At 43.5% G+C, this 19,852-nt stretch overlaps 1 protein-coding gene across 1 annotated transcript in view; it reads right to left on the bottom strand.

Moving 5' to 3' along the window:
- Positions 1-11,207: 11,207 nt before the first annotated feature.
- RHOBTB3 (Rho related BTB domain containing 3) overlaps positions 11,208-19,852 on the bottom strand; it is a 51,984-nt gene continuing 43,339 nt past the window's right edge. The window contains exon 12 of the mRNA XM_037032423.1: positions 11,208-14,137. Coding sequence (XP_036888318.1) covers positions 14,022-14,137 — 116 coding nt within the window. The 3' untranslated portion in view covers positions 11,208-14,021. The remainder of the gene's footprint in view (positions 14,138-19,852) is intronic.

Genomic DNA, 19,852 nt, shown 5'->3' with positions numbered 1-19,852 from the left:
AGTCATTCTGATGCTTCTGTTTATAGTTTTACCCCCTACAGTACCCCTAAGCCATGGGTGGCAAACCCAAGGCCCTCCTCGTTTCTACCCAGTGGCAGTGCCGAGCTCTCACTTAACTGTTAAGGGGTAGTTACATTTATGCAGTCCTAAAGTTACATTTGGCCCTTTGAAGGCAACCACGAGGCTGATGTGGCCCCCAGTGAAAACGAGTTTTCAACCCTGTCCTAAGCAATACACATTGAAAAAGCAATACCAAACAGCAACCTAGCTGTGTAAGAAAAGGGCAATATTATGAAAATAGATGAACTGCCCCAGGAAGAGATGAGCTGAAGGGGAGCCCAGCTTCCCTGGGAATTGACCGGAGGGGTAGTCCTGAGTGAGCCTGGAAACACAGGGCGCCCCATGGTTAGGGAGGACCTTGCTCGGGCAGCTAAGGGGCCGCCCCCAGAAATAAGGTCAACAGAAGTGGGCTGCTCTGCATTTTCGAGTCGTGGACCACCTCCAGCCGCTTTCAGGAGCGGGTCAAAGCACACACCACTTCTGCAGGCGGTGGGCAGGGGGAGGGGGTGGTGTGCACACCCCTCAACTGCTCGGTTCGCGTGGTGTGGGGAATAGCAATGTCATCGACGCAAGGCAAGCAAAGTACAGGCAGGGACCTGCTGCGGGCTCATTTGGGTATTCTGTTCTCCAGTTTTAAGAAAGGAAACGGAACAGGGAGCCCCCCCCCCCCCCGACGTGGAGAATGACACTGCTTCAGTCTGCACTGAGCGCCCTCTATGCGGGCTCCGGGCTCTCTTCCTGGGATGTACCTCGTATCACTGTCTTCCTAGGGACTCCATTTCCATCTCTCCTGGATCGAATCTTCTGTTTCCCACCCCCATATATATTTGTTACAGCTAAAGTGCTGTAACAAAAACATACAATTATGCTAGAAATTTATTTCTCATAGCAGTCTAGAGGCAGGCGGGTGGCTTTGCTGCGCGAAGTCCCATCAACCTAAGGGCTGTGCGCACCGCCTGCTCGCATCTCGTTGGCCAGAGCTTAGGCCACAGCCGCAGCGCTTGGCTGCAGGGGAGGCTGAGCAGCGGGGTCTCCCTTGGGAGCCCCTGTGGGGCTAAGAGGCTAACACGCAGGCAGCTCTACACCAACAGAGACTGGGGAAAAGTAGTGGATCCTGTCTTTCTCTTTCTCAGTTTTCGTTTTCATTTCAGAGGACCAAATATCCACCGTAGGTTTTAAGAAAGCAAGAAGGGAAGTATAAAAACCTTGCTTGTCTGACAATATTGTTATTTTGCCCTTGTATTTGATGACGGTTCCACTGGCTATGGCTCCTAGTTGGAAACTGTTTTCCTCCGGAAGCTTGAAGACACCTCTCACTGCCTTTTGCTTTCAGTGTTGCTGTTAAGAAGACTGATGCCACCTTAAACTTCAAAAAAAAAGTCTGAAGCCATTCTGATTCTTGATCCCTTGTGGATGAACTATTTGGTTATCTAATTTATTTTGCTTTATACTCTGGGAGCTTACAAAATCTTCCCATGGACCCCTGTGCTCTGAAATGTCACAGTGATGTGCCTTGGTGGGCGCCTATTTCCATATGTTAGGGATGGACTTGGAGGGCTGGAGGCCCGGTAAGAAACTATCGATTTATTTATGGACACTTTCCTCCCCTCCATTTTCCGTGTGTTCTCTTTCTGGAACTCCCAGTAATCAGATATTGGCTTTTCTGGAATTGTCTTCTTTCTATCTCATTTTTTCCCCTGAGGGATATAGTCATCTTTATCTTCTTATTTTTCTATTGAGTTTTTAATTTCTGATATCATGCTTTTCATAGCCCTTCAGTATTATCTGAACGTTGCTTTTTTATAGAATTAGTTTTGTTTCATGAGTGCAGTCTCTTATCTCTTTGATGTTTGATCTTTTTCTTTCCAATTATGATTTTTTCTTTTTTTTTTTTTTAAGACTGTATTTATTTATTTATTTTTAGAGGGGAAGGAGAGAGGGAGAGAAACATCAATGTATGGTTGCCTTTTGTGCATCCCCTGCTGGTAGTTAAGCCTGCAAGGAACTGGTTTGCAACCCAGGCATGTGCCCTGGCTGGGAATCGATGATTTTTTTCTTATTTCCACAAGTTCTCTTGTTCTCAGGTGTTTGCATTTTTCTTGTTTTACGGGTGCAATCGCTTCTCCCTCAGAAGATATTCATCATAGCTGAGTCTGTCTTCTGATGCCTGTAGTCCCTCTCTTCTCCTTGAGTCCCTGTTTTCTATTTCTGCTTCACACATGAAGGCCTCCAATGTTCTGTGACCCTTAGAACATTTGAGATTTGGTTGTCTGTAAATTGTTACAAATGACACACCAAAAACTGGCTGGAACATCTGTGTGTGTGGATTGGGCTTCACCACAGAGATTTGGTGGAAATGTTACCTTCTAAGCAAGGCCTTCTACATCACCCTACTTAAAAATATCACTGAAATTCCCCATGCCTCTTCCTTGTTTTATTTTTCTCCAATTTATTTACTACCTAATATATTGGTACTTTACTTGGTTATTTTGTTCACTATGTGTCTTCACCACTCAGATGTAAGACCCCTGAGGCCAGAAATTTGTGTCTATTTACTGCTGTGTCTACAGAATTGAAAAGACTACCTGCACATAGTAGGCACTTCATAAATATCTGCTAGGAGTTTGAATGAATGGATATAGGAATGAGTGAATGATCAGGTTCAGATGCCCCAAGTAATCTAGTTCCTGGAAGTTTTTCTTTTGAGCTGTTCAGTTTCTCCTGTTCCTCGGCTCAGGGTGGGGGTTGGGTCTTTCCTCCAGCTTTGGCTGCCAAGCAGGGGAAAGGGGCTTGGCAGCCTCCGGTCAGGGTACAGACTCCTGTAATCTCTGTTTTCTCCGGTGTCTTGCAGAGTAATTCTGTGTGAATTGCAGGGATAGAAAAACTAATCCAAAGAGCACTGAGAGGTTGGCACAGAGGTTGTCAGGGGGAAAGCAACAAGAATAACCAGGCAAAAGATGCATAGCCAAAGCTACACTCCTTCTGTTCACTTTAAAAAGCAAATGACTCAGTTCCCCGTGCTTGTCTCATTTTAGTAACTGCCTGGCTCCGAGTGGGACAACTGGCAGTCATTCCTCCCCATTCAAGGCTGTCCAAAGGTGGCCCTAAGGGGACACAATGGTCATTGGTGATCCATGGGCCTGTGTGGCTGAGACCACACTATTCGTATCCCCAGTGAGTAATATAGGTCATTATCTTGACATTTGGATGTTAAGAGAAAGCCATGCTCCCTAATTCACTGCCCCATAACACTTATTAGTGGTCCTGGAACTATTTTAAAGAACTGGGCTCCTGAGACATTTTAAATACAACTCCTTTCATAAGTGATATTATCTTATTAAACACATTGAACATTTAAAGGGGCAGAATTTAATCTCCGTAATTAGTGAAAAAGAATTCTGACCTGGTCCCTTTAGGCACAAGTGATATTTAAATGTGGGTCTATATCTACTCAGAGATTTCTATTTCCTGTTCCAGGTGACTTTCCTGGCGAGCTGTGCAGAGCTGCAGAAAGAAGAACGGGTATTAGGAGAGCCAATGAAAGCGCAGCACTTGTGTAACCTCTCTGGGATGCACCTAGAGCACCTGGGGCTCTATTCCCAGTGGGTTCCCCCTCCCAGCCAGAGGGGCTGGGGCCTCTGGGCAGCACCTTCTCAGGAGAGAGCAGAGCAACTGCCTTCACACTTTTATATGCCTTGTGAAACTTGCAATACTTTATACCTAAAGTTGCAAGTTGTTTCTAAGGTAGGGATTTTGCACTGTCTTTCCTTACTAATCTTCCAAGTCACTCTGAGGAATGGGTATGGGTGCTCTTTAACACAATCTTTCCCAATCCTAACTAAGGGGCAAACAGGGGCCAGAGGAGCCACTCTGGGAATGGAGGACCAGCAACACCCTGGAAGGCCAAATTAGATAGAGGACTCAGCTCGAAGCTGCTCTAAAAAAAAAAATAAAGTCTCTTAAAGAATAAAACAAAAATCACGGTCTTAGCCTCACCCAACCCCACAGGCGTACACACTCTCTCCTTTTGCTGAGACGTGGGAAGGGGACAACAAAGGACGGGTGTGGGGGAGACAGTCTCCCGGAGGGGCATCTCCAGCTTGAATGGGTGACGCTGGGCTGGGTTACACAGGCTCCTAAGCCGGGAAGCTCAGCCAGGCCCTGCGCCCAGCCTTACTCTTCGGACCTTCCAGATGCACTAAGTCAGCATCTGCGACATGTTAGAAGTGAGTGTCTGAGTGTCCTGGCGGTAGCGGCGGAGCAGTGGCAGCAGCGCTGGACAAGCTCTGAGCTTGTGGGATTTACCCGGAGACACCCACACAGGCTTGCCAGCTTTACCGTCCAGAGTCTTTGACATACTATTGCGAACTGTGAGTTTCCGGCGTAGTAATGAAGTACCCATCCTTTGTCAAAGCTTTTAACTAGCTGTCCTTGCTTCAAGAAGCACTAATCAGAATTTGTTATAAGAGCAACAAGCACAGAAAATGCTGATTTATTTCCCTTTCGTGTCCCTCCCTTCCGTTTGCCAACCCTCCCTCGCTTTCTGTGACACCACTGCCGGCCAGAGGTGCTCACCAGGTGCCTCTCATCAATGTTTGCCATTTTTTCCATGTCAGCATCTCCTAATTTGTTTATTATACTTTTCGCCGACAGCTGGCATAAGTCCTGACGTTCCCCATAATGACACAAAATCCATCTTCATCTGCTGGTTCAGTTCAAGCATTATTGTAACCCAAAGCCTGTAACCCAAAGCCTGTGCTCTAAAGCATGCTGTTGGAGCTCATTTATCAGCACAGCCCTAAGTGTTGGTAACCGCCTAAAATGACGTCCTGAAGACTGAATTCTTTCAGAGTCCTACATCCTGGAACTCTGTTCACAGCTGCACACACGTCACACCCAACGCAAACATGCACACAGAGTGTTTATACTTTCTGGAGTGTAGAATTCCGTGGTCACCAGGCTGTATTGTAGGGGTAGCCTTAGGAGGGGAGAGTTGAGTAAGAAATTTGCAAGAAGTTCACAAGGGGATGTGCAAGGCAATTACCTGGAAACCAAATTTTTCAGTGTTTATCCAGTTCTACTGGTCTTCATTGAACTCATGTAGCTGGTTTATAGTGATTATTGAACCACTAAGAAAAAATTTTCTGGCTACTCATCTTTTCCTTCCTTCCTTCCTTCCTCCCTTTTTTCCTTTCTCCCTTCCTCCCTCCCTCCTTTGATTTTTTTTTGAAACAACTTTATTTAGGCATAGTCTATAGCTCATGTAACTCACTCATTTTGGTTGTTCAATTCACAAGAGAATGTTCATCTAAGTTGCACAGTTGCTCTAGAAAATGGCCCAAGAACATGAAATCCCTGCTCCAAGAGTAGATTTCAATGGTTTAAAAGCAACATGGACTGAATTCAAATCCTAGTTGGGCTATTTCCTAGATGTGTGTGCCTGTGGCTGATGCATGCACTGGCCTGCAGTGCCCGCGGCATCATGGATGGAAAATCAAGACAAATTCACGTGGACTACCAAGTCCTATGGAGGAAAAGGGACGGCACAGCTACTCCCTTAAGAGGGGAGTGCCTCGGAGTGGCCTGGCCACCCTCTCAAGGGGAGAGCTTGCTGACCCTTGCCCTGACAGGGTTTTATTGTTTTTTTCTGCATAGGAGTTCAGGTACAACTTATTACTCATTGTCAGGCAGTAAACAGTAGATAGCATACAAATAAGTATTAGGGCTTCTTCTAAGTCAGGGTCTATCAGCTAAAAGGCTACAAAACTTTGGGAAAACAAACTCATTTCCTGCTCAGGCCTTTATCGGTTATCTAAGAGCATTCTTATCAAAGCAGGCTTCACTGGATTTTATACTTTCTTTCTCAGGCCTTATCTCCCGGGGAGCCCGCCCTTTCCAACACAGGGCTGCACTGCCCTCCGTCATTGTTTCAGGCTTAAGTCAGGCAGAGGAGGCAGATAGCCAAAGAATTTTTGGAGACTTCTCGCAGACTCAGGGGAGTCAGGCTTCATCAAAGCTGAGGGGCGAGGGTCCGTCACCCCCTTTCTCCATAGCCCCCCAAGTCCTTCCCTGGGGCCTCCACATGATCATGTCTGGGGTCAATCCTCCCTTGAGGAATTTTAGCCGTTATTGGCTAACTGATCAAGCACTGGAAGCCAGTTATGAAAAAAGGAGCGGAAGCGGTGCCCCTGCCAGGGAGATAAGCTTTGTCTCCTTAGTGGCTTATGGTCTAAAGGTGGCTCACTCAGCCTTATCCATGGTGGGTTTACAGCTCCTGAAACCAGGCAGGGTGGTTCCCAACATGTGGCTATGCAAATTTACCCAGTTTGGGTTCCCACTGTTGACATCAATATTGATATAGAATTGATAATAATGAAATTAACTAAATTAAAATTAGTTTAAATGAAAGCAGATTAACAGACAAATCTCACCTCCTGGCTGTGGGGGTTGAATGGGTTCTGCAACCACCCACCTCTCTCTCTGACCTCTTCATACCAGGATATGCTATTTGTTTTCCAGTCCTCAGCCTTGGGTTACTTATTTCAAATATTAACCACAAAGGTGGAGTGTTAACCAGTCAAAACATTTTAAAAATCATGATCAGATCAGACCTTTTAATAGCTTTCTAAGCAGGGAGTGGAGGAAAGGGGACGGAGGTAGGGTAGGAGTGATGACCTTGATGATTCCTTGACCTTAGAGTTACCCTTGCAAGGAAGCTCCCAGGGACAGGTCCAGTTTCTTCTTCTCCCAAAGCCAGCACTGGGGTAGCTCCACAGGGAGCCTTAGCTGGGCTATTTACATTACCCAGAATGCTCACGGAGGCTGTTTGCTGGTCGGCAGAGCATGGGGGCTTTGGAATCAGGTTCCAACTTTGCCATTTATTAGCTGCATGGCCTTACCCTTTTACTCACTGTGCCCATTTTGGAATGGGGATACGGACAGCATGCGCCCCATGCTGGGATGGAAATGCTGGAATAATGTGACGATGATGACAATGATGGTAATTCTTACAGAGTGTCTCTCTCTGGGAGACACTGGTTTCAGCATTTTGTACGTATCACTTCCTTTATCCCTCCCAACAAAACTATGAGGTTACTACCTCCATTAGCTTCACTTTATAAATGAGCAAAGTCCAGAGAGAGGAGACGCTTCATCTGTCCGAGGTCACACAGTAAGACACGGAGCTGGGATCTGAATCAACCTGGGCAGTCTGCTTTCTTTGCCCAGACTACTTTCCTGTGCTATACTGTCTCTTCTAATAAAAAAAAAAAATTAAAAAAACATGAAAAAATGCCTGGCACTTAGTAAAATTGCAGTAAATGATAATGTTGAAACAGTAGATATTACTTCAATTTCCCCAATCCTCACCAGCCCATGGAGTTCACACGAACAGTAGTAACAACAGCAAGTTCACTTGACTATACCTCTGCCTGTGTGGTGTGCCTCTCTACGATTCTCCAAGTTACTTCTGGGGCATCTCATGTAGCTCTCCTGTTCTCCCACACTTGACCTCCCCAAAAGCCCTGCCCTCGAAGTTCCCTGAAGGTGAGGCCTCTTCCACTTCTGTTGAGTGTCCTCTGTGCCCTTTACAGAACTTACCTCGCTGGTCCCTAAGCAGAAATGCTGGGCTTGGGCCATAGCAGTCAACACTGCCGCCTTGGAGACTAGTAACTATGCTGGGTTCTCCATCACCCATGTCCTGTTACATTCAGCAGACATCTTTCTCTCCCTTTTTAAATTCTTACCTGAGGTCATGCTTATTGATGTTAGAGAGAGGAGAAGGGAGAGAAAGAAGAGAGGAGAGAAACATCGATCGGTTACCTCTTGCAAGCACTCCAACTGGGGACTGAACCCATGACACTTTGGTTTACGAGACAAGCTCCAACCAACAGAGCCACACTGGTCAGGGACAACAGACAACTCTTAACCAACTATTATGTTTTGGAAATGGTGCCAGAGGATATACAAAAAAAGAAGTAAGACACAAACAACCAGTATGTCCAAACTGGTACCCCAGAGCAGCTTAGGAACCCCTGATGTCTACTAACGTCCCCTACAAGATCAGCCTTTTAATCTTATTCATTAAAGATAGTGAGAGTCACGGAAGAGAAAGTTTTGTTGTTAATGGTGGTATTGCTTAGGAAAACGCCCAGGCTTTTCTAGCTTAGGAAAACGCCCAGGCAATTCTTGACACTTACCTATTTGCTTTTTTAAATGATCTTTACATTTGAATTTTTGCCAAGGAAATGTCCCTTCATTTCCTTTCAGTCAGGGAAAGCATGGGAACCTCTCCAGGGCCCTGCAGCGTTGCAGCCTGCCTTCCTCGCCACTGCTCGGGGCTGTTTGCGGCCTCTGGGGGGGGGGGGCGGTCATCATGTCCTAGTTCACTCTGAGGCAATTCATTCCTCAGAGGAAGTCACTGCGAATTACACCACCACCCCTGCTCCTCCTCCACCCAAGGGGACACAAGGCCCAAGGACAATGGCGGATTGTTAGGTAGGTGACCATGCACAGAAAATTAGATATGTTATTTCCAGGAAAATAAGTCATCCACATAATTTAATGAAAACCGGGACTGAGGAAATTGTAGTTCTTTTTCTACAGCCTCAGTGTTTCTCAGAGTGAAGGCAAAAGCAAGGTACTCGCAGTGAGGAAGAAAGGAAAAACTATCAGAAGTCTGAAGTGACCTCTGTGAGAGGGGACAGTGGCCACTTAGTAACTTCCTGCTGTGATAAGAATTTCTGGGGCTCATAAAACTGGTTTAACTAGACTTTGTCCTATAGACCATGTGGCTTAACAAATTATTTATTTATTGCCCTGACCAACGTGGCTTAGTTGGTTGGGCGGGTTGCAGGTTCAATTCCTGGATAGGGCGTGTGACTGGTTTGCAGTTTGATCCCAGGTTGGGGCGTGTACGAGAAGAAACAACGGATCGATGTTTCTCTCTCATATTAATGCTTCTCTCTCTCTCTTCCTCTCTCCTTCTCCCTTTCTCTAAGAACAAATAAAACCTTAAAAAAATATTTATGAATGTGCTTCAACGTTGCTTCCAATTCTTAAGGGAAGTTGAATATTTTTTTAAAAATCTGAAAATGGAAGGGTAGACAACTTTCAGACAAAACAAATAGTATATTCTGATGTAGTAGCAAAACCTGTCATTGTAAACAAGACAGGCACTAAGTCATAGATGAGGAACTAAGCTCAGGTTTAAGGAAAACTTACTGTTTTGGTTAGTTTGCTTTTGAGAAAGTATTCTCCTGAGGATCTTTCTACTCCAAGTTTCCACCAAAGGAGGAGAAACTCAAATCCAGGCTCCTTTCCACTTAATTTTTAAAAATAAATAATATACAGGGTCCAGCAGAAGTAACACCTGCTTGAGTGTGGTTGGCAGGACAATAATTCTGATGTAATCATTTATAGTTTTAATTTGAACATTTCACCTGGATTGTCATATGGTGTGCCTCAGTGATACTGTTATGTTATAGAATTACATGCTTACAGTTTCATAATAAAAGATTTTGTACTAAACAAGGGGCATTATTTGTGCCAGATCCGGTATTGTGTCCACTAAACTCCATGCTATTTCCTTAAATGGGAGTAAATAAGAGAGCTCTCTGAACATGTAAATGAGAAAATGTCTACCCTCTCATATTAATGCTGATCATTAGTTCATTGTTGAATGTTTATCTCTAATAGTAGGGCAAGACAACTAAGATTTTGAGAACACAGCCAGCTGCATTCCAGGGGCATCATTTGCACACAGTTAAAGAACTGTTGGCAAAGTCAACACTATGTTTAACACTGGGAGCCATTTGCCCTTCATCATGTCCAGTAAGAACTTTTCTGTTCCCCAAACACATCTTGCTGCCCAGTGTGCAGTAGATGCCCAGGCAGAGGTGTCCTCAAGGATCATTTTGTACATGTTCTGCACCCCACTCAATGGTCCAACAGTTGATCACTTTTCTACTCTATGTTCATTAACTCCCCAGACAGCCAGCTGCCCCGGTCGCCCCGGCTCTCACGCCAACTGACTCAGGCTGCTCCAGACACAGAGCAAACAGACCTTCAAGTGTGAGCATACTTTCCACTGGCATTTGCAAGTTTTGACTCTTGTTCCAGCTGAGGCAGTCTGGCCTTTTCAGTGCCATTTATTTTAGACACACAGTCTGTGTCAGTCCCTGTGCTTAGCAGAAGGTTAGAGAAGGGGTCACAAAGATAATTGAGACATGGTCCCTGCTTCAAGTTATAGCCAAGCAGAGACCACCAATACACGAGTTCTTAAAGTGCGGTAAGTGCACAAAGGGCTAAGTGAATAAAGAGCTAAGAAAGACACGTGCAGAAACAACTAATTCTTCCTGGGAGAGTCAGACAAAGCAAAAAGAAAGACGATGCTTAAGTTGGGCTTTATGGGATATGCAGGAGTCTGCAAAGTGGACAGGGAATGGGAACCCAAACCAAGCCATAGGAAGTGTACGAAGTGTGCAAGTGTACAGACAGTCCTGAGAGTCAAAGAAGAAAAGCTGAGACAGGTTATGAAGGGCAGTGATGACTGTGGAGGTTCCCCTATGGGCAACAGAGGTCTTCTAGGAGTGTGTGATCCCGGATCAGACTTGTGTCAGGAACACAATTCCAGTGGCACTGTGGAGGCCTTTATGGATTTAGCAGCCTTCACTGACAACCCAGGAGCCTCCGGGGAGAGACCACACTGCGTAGTGCACTCTCCATCCACACATTATGGCTGTCTGGTCTTTCTTCAGCTCCTATCCAGGCTCCTCAGCTCTAGAAAGTTCCAGATTCTTAACTGTTTTGCAGAGGCAACACTGAAGCCTGCAAGTGGGAGGACTCACTTCTATGCTGAATAATTATCAAAACATTTTTTTTGTAAATAAAGGCAATTATTTTGTTAAGAAAAATTCTGTAACACCCGTTAAATATAACCTTTTATGTAAGCTATGATATAAGTTTTTTCTCTCATCACATGCATATGAGTCATGTATAATATCAGCAATTCTCTAAAAATTTTACACATAATGGAAATTTTCTGTGCGACATAATTTTACTTCAAAAACATAAGGCAATATTGGCAAATTAATTCCAGCATTTTAACATCCAAGATAAAATAACTATAGAACGCTGTGGTAAACTTGTTTTTTAAAAAAGGTTTATTTGTTACAAAATGTTAAATACTAAAGCTAAAAACATATAAATTCAGATCAGGCTATATTAAAATACACACATACCCTTCCTTGCAAAATTATTAAAGGTTGAATTAAACAGATGCTTTAAATAAAATAAAATACTCTTGAGAATATTTTTGTATAGTTAACTGTTCAGTGTAGTGTAGTCTTTAAAATTATAGTTGAAAAGTTTCTCAGTCTTGAAGGTCAGATTTATCCAATTCTTCAGTCCTTTGCTGCGACCCATGATGCAGCCACCATGCTGCCTTGCACTGGACGAACTTCAGGCCCATTACTGAAACCTTTATATTACAAGCCTACTCTCCTATAGTATGAACACAGAATAGTCACAAGTATGCAAGGGGTTCTATGAAGTGAAAACCTGGCCCAGAAGGAAAAGGATTTAGTCCCACCAAACAGCATCTTCTCTAAGTAAAATGACTGGTAAATATGTCAAAGCACAGGTCAGCAAAGAGCACACATTCATCAAGAAATAGGCTTTCAATTAAAAATAAAATCAAAAGAGCACTCATTTCTCCACAACAGCTATTTTTAGTGTCTTGTTATTTTACATTCTACTAATTCAGAAGTTTTCATCTAGATTCAAGAACTCACTTGATCACTGTTCTGACCAGCTCCGGCAAGCCGTCACCTCTGCGCAGATGGCAAAGGCCTTCTCTCACGAAAACCCCGCGCCGAGCACCCACAGAACACCGCCTTGCAATTGCACTCCAGTCAACCAACCAAAACACTAGCTGTGGTCCCTTTCAATGTTAAATAGTTCTTGCAAGAATATATCTTGCTTTTGAATTTTTATTTTTCAATTTCCTAGATTAAAAGTTACTGATTTAGAACTTTACGCGCTCTGATTAACATTGGGGTAAGAATAGGCCCATGAAGAACCAAATGCTATCACTGCATTTTAAAAGTTCTTGAATGTGAATGATTTCCAGAAACCTACCGCAGTCTCTCTTCTTCACAATGCTGGTCCATACCAAGTGGGATGTGCCAACGGCTGATTCACTCAAAGTACAAAAACCATGAAATGCATTATAGTAATCTTCACCAGCACAATTCAAATAAAATCAGGTTTCTTGGAAGAAATACGTAGAAAAATTTTATTGTTTCCCTCTGACAGTGCTGGTGCACACCCAAGGACTAACTGTATGTGATTCCAATACTATAGGATAAAACTGTTTAATCAAACCTTGGAGCAGTTGGGAAACTCTATGTATTCTAAAATAACTAGAAATTAAAAGAAAAATATACCCAATACTGAATTGTTTTACAGATGAAAATGATACTAACAATAGCACAGTAGTAGTAATCAGGTTCATCATCTCTCAGTTTGTGAGTTTCTAGGGTAATTATTCTGTTCACAAGTAATACAAGAGAATTTATAATTCTGTCCTCTACCCTAATACCATTTTCTCTACTTGTAACAAGTCTCTCATTTCTAGCCTTTCTTTTTACTCACTGGGTAATCTTGAAGGACAAATTCATGCTATTCCTCATCAAACAACCTTGGGGTCCCCAGAAACAATTCGAGCTACCAGCGTCCTAATCGTAGTAAACACACTTAAACAAAAACACTGGAGGCTTCGACAGCAAGTTCTCTAAAAAAACCATTTTTTCCCATGAGCATCTTTATAAATACACATTGAAGTCACACTGGTCAGTCACTTTTACCAATATCCTGGCCTTTCAGAATGAACGAGCAAGTATTTGCTGGGCTGTGACAGAGACAGAACCGTGAGTGTTTCAAAGGCAAGACAACAGAAGGCGTTTCTCACTTCCAGTGAAGTAGCAGCAGAGGCCCTGGGTGGGACGGATCCCCCCCAAGATCCCAGAACCCCCACAGGCTCCCCTCCCCTCAGAAAGCCTCCACGTCTTCCCTGGACAGCAGCGCCTCTTCTCTGCTCTCAGGGACACGGACGTTGGAGCGAGAAAACATAGTACCTATCCCACTACGAGACCGACGTGACTTGGGGGGTCCAGTACCAAGTGGAAAGGCAGGGCCCTTCTTCAAACATTATTATGAATTGCAAGATGGTGACCGCAGAGCACTGAACAAGCAGGGGCCCGTGTAAGCCCGTAGCCCTGTCCAGTTGTACAGGTGGCCTGGCCGTAGAGTCATCCCTGCTTAGATCTCCTGCCTAATCAGAATCCCAGGGAGGAGACAAGGTGGCTCAGTTGGGCTGCTCAGACAAAAACCAGAATTTTCTTTTCATGAGCGTTCAAACGCTGTCACTGATCTGGAACTAAGTGTCATTTCACATTCGAAATCGCAGACAACCTTTGATTCCTAAAGTCTCAGATTGGTCAGTCTTCCCCTAGATTTTTCATTACAGAAATAGTCAGCCTAGGTCTTTAAATGCCCCTTATTTTAACAGAGCAATTAATCAGACATGATAAAATGTTACTATTAATCCTACATGATTTTTTAAGCTACACATTTCTTAACTGGGGTGGGTATTAATGTTACCAAAGCAACAGGGCATCTTCAAGGGAGTAAGTAGCTGTACAACAGCTTCACACACTAGGGTCAAGCCTTAGATTCAGCCTATGGTGTATGTCGTTCCCTTTTAAGATCACAACAGTTTTTGTTGAAGAGAGCTAGTAAACTCATTAAACTGTATGGTAATTTTTAACACCATAAAATATTTGTTGTTTGCTTGTTTTTTTAACGCCCATGTTTCGGTCACAAGAATTTACTGGAACCCAGAGGTACCCCATTCTTCATAATAATATTTTTGAAAAGTGTACGTATATAAAAGTGCCAGGTTACATCACTAAGCAACGGCATTTCCGGGAGTGAATATACTTCCTGTATTCCGCAAGCTGCTTCAAGTACATATTCGATGGCCATCTGTGCTTTTCAACAAAACTGCGTTCTTCCACTAAAATTTTTAGAAAAAAAAGTTAATTGAATGTATTTTATTTGGGATCAAGTTTATATTAGTTTCCTACTTAATAGATGACATCCAAGCTCTGTTACATGCTCTCTACACCTCCCTCAAGCCTTCCAAAATCACTGAATACAATTTTGGTTAAATCAGTCACCAGGATACATCCTGTCCATTGCTTCATTTTTTTTTCATTTAATTGTTTTTTTTTCTTTGTAGCTAACTCAACCTTCCAAACTCTTTAAAATTTTTTTTCCCTCACCCAAGGACATTTATTTTCATTGCTTTTAGAGAGACAGGAAGGTAGAGGGAGAGAGAAACATCGATGCACAAGAGACATCAATTGGTTGTTTTTTCTCATGCACACTGAGCAGAGATAGAACCTATACCCTGGGTATGTGCCCTAACAGGGGAATGTCCCCAAACCTGAGACCTCTCAGTCCATGGGATGATGCCCCAACCAACTAAGCCACAGGGGCCAGGGCAACCTCCCAAACTCTGTAAAATCCTCTCCATTTTATCTTACACCAAACCAGAGTTACCAAATAATCTATGCATTCCTGCAGTGTTGTCGTTGCTGCCCTGGGGACCTTTTCTTCAGAGCTTGCATCCTACTGCTCTCTAGGCCTGCTCCTTGCTTTTGGGCTGGATCCCTCCACTGTGGACTCCAGTCCTTCACTTTGTTTATTCTCCAGTTGTGGTGAAGCAGAACCTTTATTACACAGGTGGCAAACCCAAGGTCTGCGGGATGAATCTGGCCCTCCACCTCGTTGTATCTGGCCCGGCACCTTGTTTCTACCTGGTGGCAGCGCCGAGCTCCCTGCCCCTAGTTAAGGAGTACTTACATTTATACAGTCCTACAACTACATTCAGCCCTTTGAAGGCAGCCACGAGGCTGATGTGGCCCGCGGTGAAAATGAGTTTGACACCTCTGCTTTATTAGCTTCCTGAAAAAAGTGGGTACATCAGAAGTATTTTTGCTTATGATGAAATGACTTCAATCTACCCTCGGACACAATCTGATTTTTGATTTGGTTTGGTACAGAATCCTTGGTTAAAAACTCTCCTCAGAATGTTGGAGACAGCACACCACTGTTTTCTAGTTTCCAGGGTTGCTAAGAACTCCACTACCACTCAGATTCATAGTCCTTGGTAAATAATATGTGGTTTTTTTATCCTGTAATGTTTTCAGTGTTTTCCTACTTTCTATTTTTACAGGTCTCAGTGGTGTATCTTGTTCATTAAGCTGAGCCCTTAGCAGACGCTTGCACTCGGCTGACCCAAGGCCTTCACTACTGAGATAGACAACCTCTTGTATCATTTCTTGCTAATTTTCACCCGTTTTTCCCCCTGTATTAACTTCTATCATTCAGGATCTTTACCTCCTGTATTAAATCCCCAACTTTTTCTTTTTTTTAACTTTCTTTCCCATATCTCTTTTTGTTCTGCTTTCTGGGACATTTCATTATCTTTAGCTTTCAACTATTTTATTGAGTTTTTGCTATCATATTTCAAATTTCCAAGAATGACTATTCTTTTACTGCTTTTTGTAAATTGTAAAATACACATGAAATAAAATAGACCACCTCAACTACTTTAAGTGCACAGTGTATGCTGAATAGCCTGAAGTATATTCATGTGGCTGTGAAACTGAGCTGCAGAACCCTTTTCAAATCACAACACCGAAATCGGCCTAGTGACCAAGAGCTTCATCCCCACCCCTTCCCCCAGGCCCTGGAAACCAACCCCCGCACCCCCCCTACTTTCTGTCTTTACATCTACCATTTCTCCTTAGTAATAGTCTACCCCTGCTTTTTATGGGTGTATATTTCTTATTCTTTGAGGATAGTTTTAAAGGTTTTTTTTTTTAAGGTTTTCTTCTACTCCTTTGGTCTCTTTAACCCTCTAAGTTCCTTCTTGTGAGATAATAGAAAATATACATATGTAATAGTCTCTACCCAGTTCTTGGCCTAGAGCTCCTGAAACCCTTGTAATTCCCTCAGCAATAAGAGCACTAGGAGTGTCTTTTGTTCTAATACATGGTCTTTAACCCCTGTTTCAAGGTTCCTGCAACCCCTGTCATTTCCTGGGTGACAAAGTGTCACTTAGTCTAATGAGGCAACATTGGCTAGGCTCCTGGATGAGGGCTGGTCACCGAAAGGCCATGATTAAAAGCTTGAATTTTTCAGCCATGCCTCCCTGCTGCCCCCTACATTTTCTTAAGAAAAGGACTGAGTTCATTATCAGTCATGCCCATACAAGGAAGCCTCCATAAAACTCCAAAACTACAAGGTTCAGAGAGCTTCCAGGTTGGTAAATACATCTGTGTGCAGAGGATGACCCCCCCAACTAACTCCACTGGGACAGAAGCTCCCACACTCGGGATCCTCCCAGACCTCACTCGATACATTTCTTCATCTGGCTGCTCATCTGTATCCTTTAATACACTGGTAAACTTAGGTAAGTGTGTGAGCCCATCTAGCAAATTAATTGAACCCAAGGAAGGAGTCATTGGAACCTCTAATCTATAACCAGTTGGTCGGAAATACTGGAATTGCAACTGATGTCTGAAGTGGGGTGGGAGACAGTCTTGTGGGACTGAGCCCTTAACCTGTGGGATCTGACCCTCCCACTATCTCCAGGTAGAGTGTCAGAACTGAGTTAAATGGTGGGTCACCCAGCTGGTGGTGAGGACAACCACTTGGGGTGGGGTAAAACCCCCACACTTCGTGAGCAGAAGTGTCAGAAGGGAAGTGTTCTGTGCGAATGGCCAAGGTGTCTGTCTTGGAGGTTGGACACTGACTCATATATCTGCTGATCCTCAGTCATCTCTTTCTATTGAGGAGTGAGATACTGGAAAGCTCTTTGGGAATCTTTGGGGCAGGGGCTAGACTTGCTCTCTGGTGGAATGAATACACTGAAGCACCACTGAGCAGATTAATGTTGGGTTCATTGAAAGAATTCCCAAAGGATTGCAACTGGCTCCCCGCCCCCCGCCCCCACCATGCTTTAATTCCGTGCTGCACATGTTTGGAGGTAGCAAACACATGGCTGCCAGAATTCTACAATCTGGATGCAGGAAGGAGGCTGGACATTTGCTATGGAATGTGCACACTTTCGCCTAAGCCCCATGTTTTCAGTCCAGCTCCCTGCTTAACTCGACTGTGCTCAGAGTTCATGATTTTATAACTTTTTGGGTTTCATTTCTTTAGGGGTGAACCTCCCATCTCCAGTGACGATGAAGGAGAAGCCTGGGTGGTATGGTATGTGGTAAAAGTGTCTTATCAACATTTAAGTTATTGTCTTGCTTTTAGCCCCACACCTCATTCTGCTTTATAATACACCTGGTCCCTCGGATGTTGAAGGCTTTTGGTATTTCGCTGGGTGAATCAGCTTGTTTCTCATCATTATTCCCTTCTGGGGGCACTCAGGCTTCCTTCTGCTAAGTCGGTCCCCACCTCTCTACCCACCCTAACTTGGATCAACAAGGTCTGGATCCAGGCTGTGGGGACCAGACAAGGAGAACTGAATTAGCTGCTCAGGGAAACTCATTTTTGTTTCATCAGGATGCAAAGGTGATATAGAACTGCTCCCTCAGTTAAGATAAAAGAAAAAAGTTATCACAGATGAGCTCTGGCCACCACCACCAACAACACAAGACAAAAAGTACCCCCTATAATATAAAATGTGTAATACAATATTCACCTAAATTAAACTAGAATAATGATTTCATAAATGCCAAAGGTAACTTATATCCCTGTGCATTGCTATTTGTTCATGAGTCCAGTATAAAAAATGTCTAATATTTAATGAGCTATTTAACTGAGATGCATCAGTGCCAGAATTGATGAGATCTCTTCCAGTCTCACCTTTGAATTTCTAAATAACTCTAAATAAGAAAAATTCTCAGTTAAAACTATTCTAATAATAATTCGGTAATTTTTGAAACTGAAAACAGGCAATTCTTTAGGAAAGCTATAGAGTGATCGTGACAAGAACCCTCCTGAACTTCAGGTGCGCACGAGGAGTAGGCCAAGTGTGAGGCAACAGAGAGGAGAAGTGACTGTCACAGCCTGGAGGACACGCTCCTTTACACAGGCAGCTACTGCTATTCCCAGGGGTTGTCATGTGGGAAGATGGGCCCAGAGCAGCCGGATCTTACAACTTTTCAAAAGAGGCCAAAATTTTGGATTTTTTGAAAGTGACAATGTTACAGTTTTTAAATGCTGACACTAAATTAAAACAAGCAAACAAAACAAAAACCATGTGGTCTAAATAAAACTCCTTGGCAGGCTACCTTCAACCCACAGACTCCCAGTTTGTGACCACCTGTTCAGACTATCAGATTTTCCTTATCCACAGAGGCTTTTCTATCTCTGCCCCAAGGATGGTCACGGCAGGTCCTGCACAGAGCAGGTCCCACTGGTGCGGAGCACTTGTGATACCTTGTAGTCCCCCCGAAGGAGCAGAAGGTAACCACTGACGCACCTCATCTCCTTACTCTGCCTGTTCAAACACGCCCTGGGGTCCTGCTTCTCACTACGCCAGGTGGTCAGAGCACACTTATAAATCACTGTGTAACTAATAAAATAAAAATTAGTAACTCGAAGGATTTACAGAGCATCTTTCTCCCAAGGCTGTGACAGCACTCTCCATGTGCATCATACATTTTTGCAAGGTAGTAAGTGGAAAATAACTGTACTCTTTGTTTTCAAATGAAGGTAACCTGAGGTGGGAAAATGAAGGTGCTTCTAAAATCAAAATGTCCATTCATTTCAACTGGCTTCTGAAAAAAAATAACTGTTTAAGAATGTCCCTACCAACGAACAGCAAGCAGAAACATGCCTTATCTTTATGCATGGACTTTGTGTTCATTTCTTGCACAAAGCAAGTGGTTAGTAAATACCTATTGTTCTGCTTTGGTTTATTATGCTCCCCTATGGCACTAAGAGTTGAATTCTATGTGAAGAGGCTGCCAGCAGCCACTCAGTATTTGCTGACTGGCTGAACGTCTGCCAAGACAGCTGCCCCAAACTGTATTTTTTGGTTTCCTTAACTGTACAACAAGTAGCCAAATGAAACCAGAGATTCTCAGGGGGTTTTTTAGCAGCAGGTTCTCTTTTACAAGTAAAACACATGTAGAAAGCTAAGATATAAAGGAGACAGAAATGGAGCTACTCTGGTTGAAGGTGAGAGGGAAAACTCCGAGAGGTGTAAATGTAGCCTCTCTTCCCTGCATTTCTCTTCACCCCCTCCTCTCCCTGCACCCACTCCACACTCTCTGCCCCACCCCAGAAGCCCTTCAGGCACCTCCAAGGAGAGTTCTCTATTTAGAGCCTGAATTTACTTCACTAGGTGATCTTTTAGTTTCCTTCTAGTTGGATTATTTCTTGAGTCTATTCTAGTTAATAACATGAGCAGATCTTTGCACTGCAGTGATTACCTACCCTGATAACTAGTCTATTTTCTTTTTCTTTCCTCTTAAGTAACAACTGAGAAGCTCAACCTTTGATTGGTTTTAATCTTTATAATTTATCTTTAAAATCACACTATGCATACTCTCTGCTCAGTAAGTTTAAAAAATATTTTTTTATTTATTGATTTTAGAAAAAAAAAGGAAAGGGGAGAGACAGAGAGAGAGAGAAACATCAACTTGTTGTGCAACGTATTTATGCTCTCATTGGTTGATTCTTGTACGTGCCCCGCCCA

Source organism: Sturnira hondurensis, unplaced genomic scaffold (assembly GCF_014824575.4).
Source record: "Sturnira hondurensis isolate 20B ecotype Veracruz unplaced genomic scaffold, ASM1482457v3 Scaffold0021354, whole genome shotgun sequence".
In the NCBI taxonomy this organism is placed as follows: domain Eukaryota; kingdom Metazoa; phylum Chordata; class Mammalia; order Chiroptera; family Phyllostomidae; genus Sturnira; species Sturnira hondurensis.
This window is presented reverse-complemented; position numbering and strand designations above follow the sequence as displayed.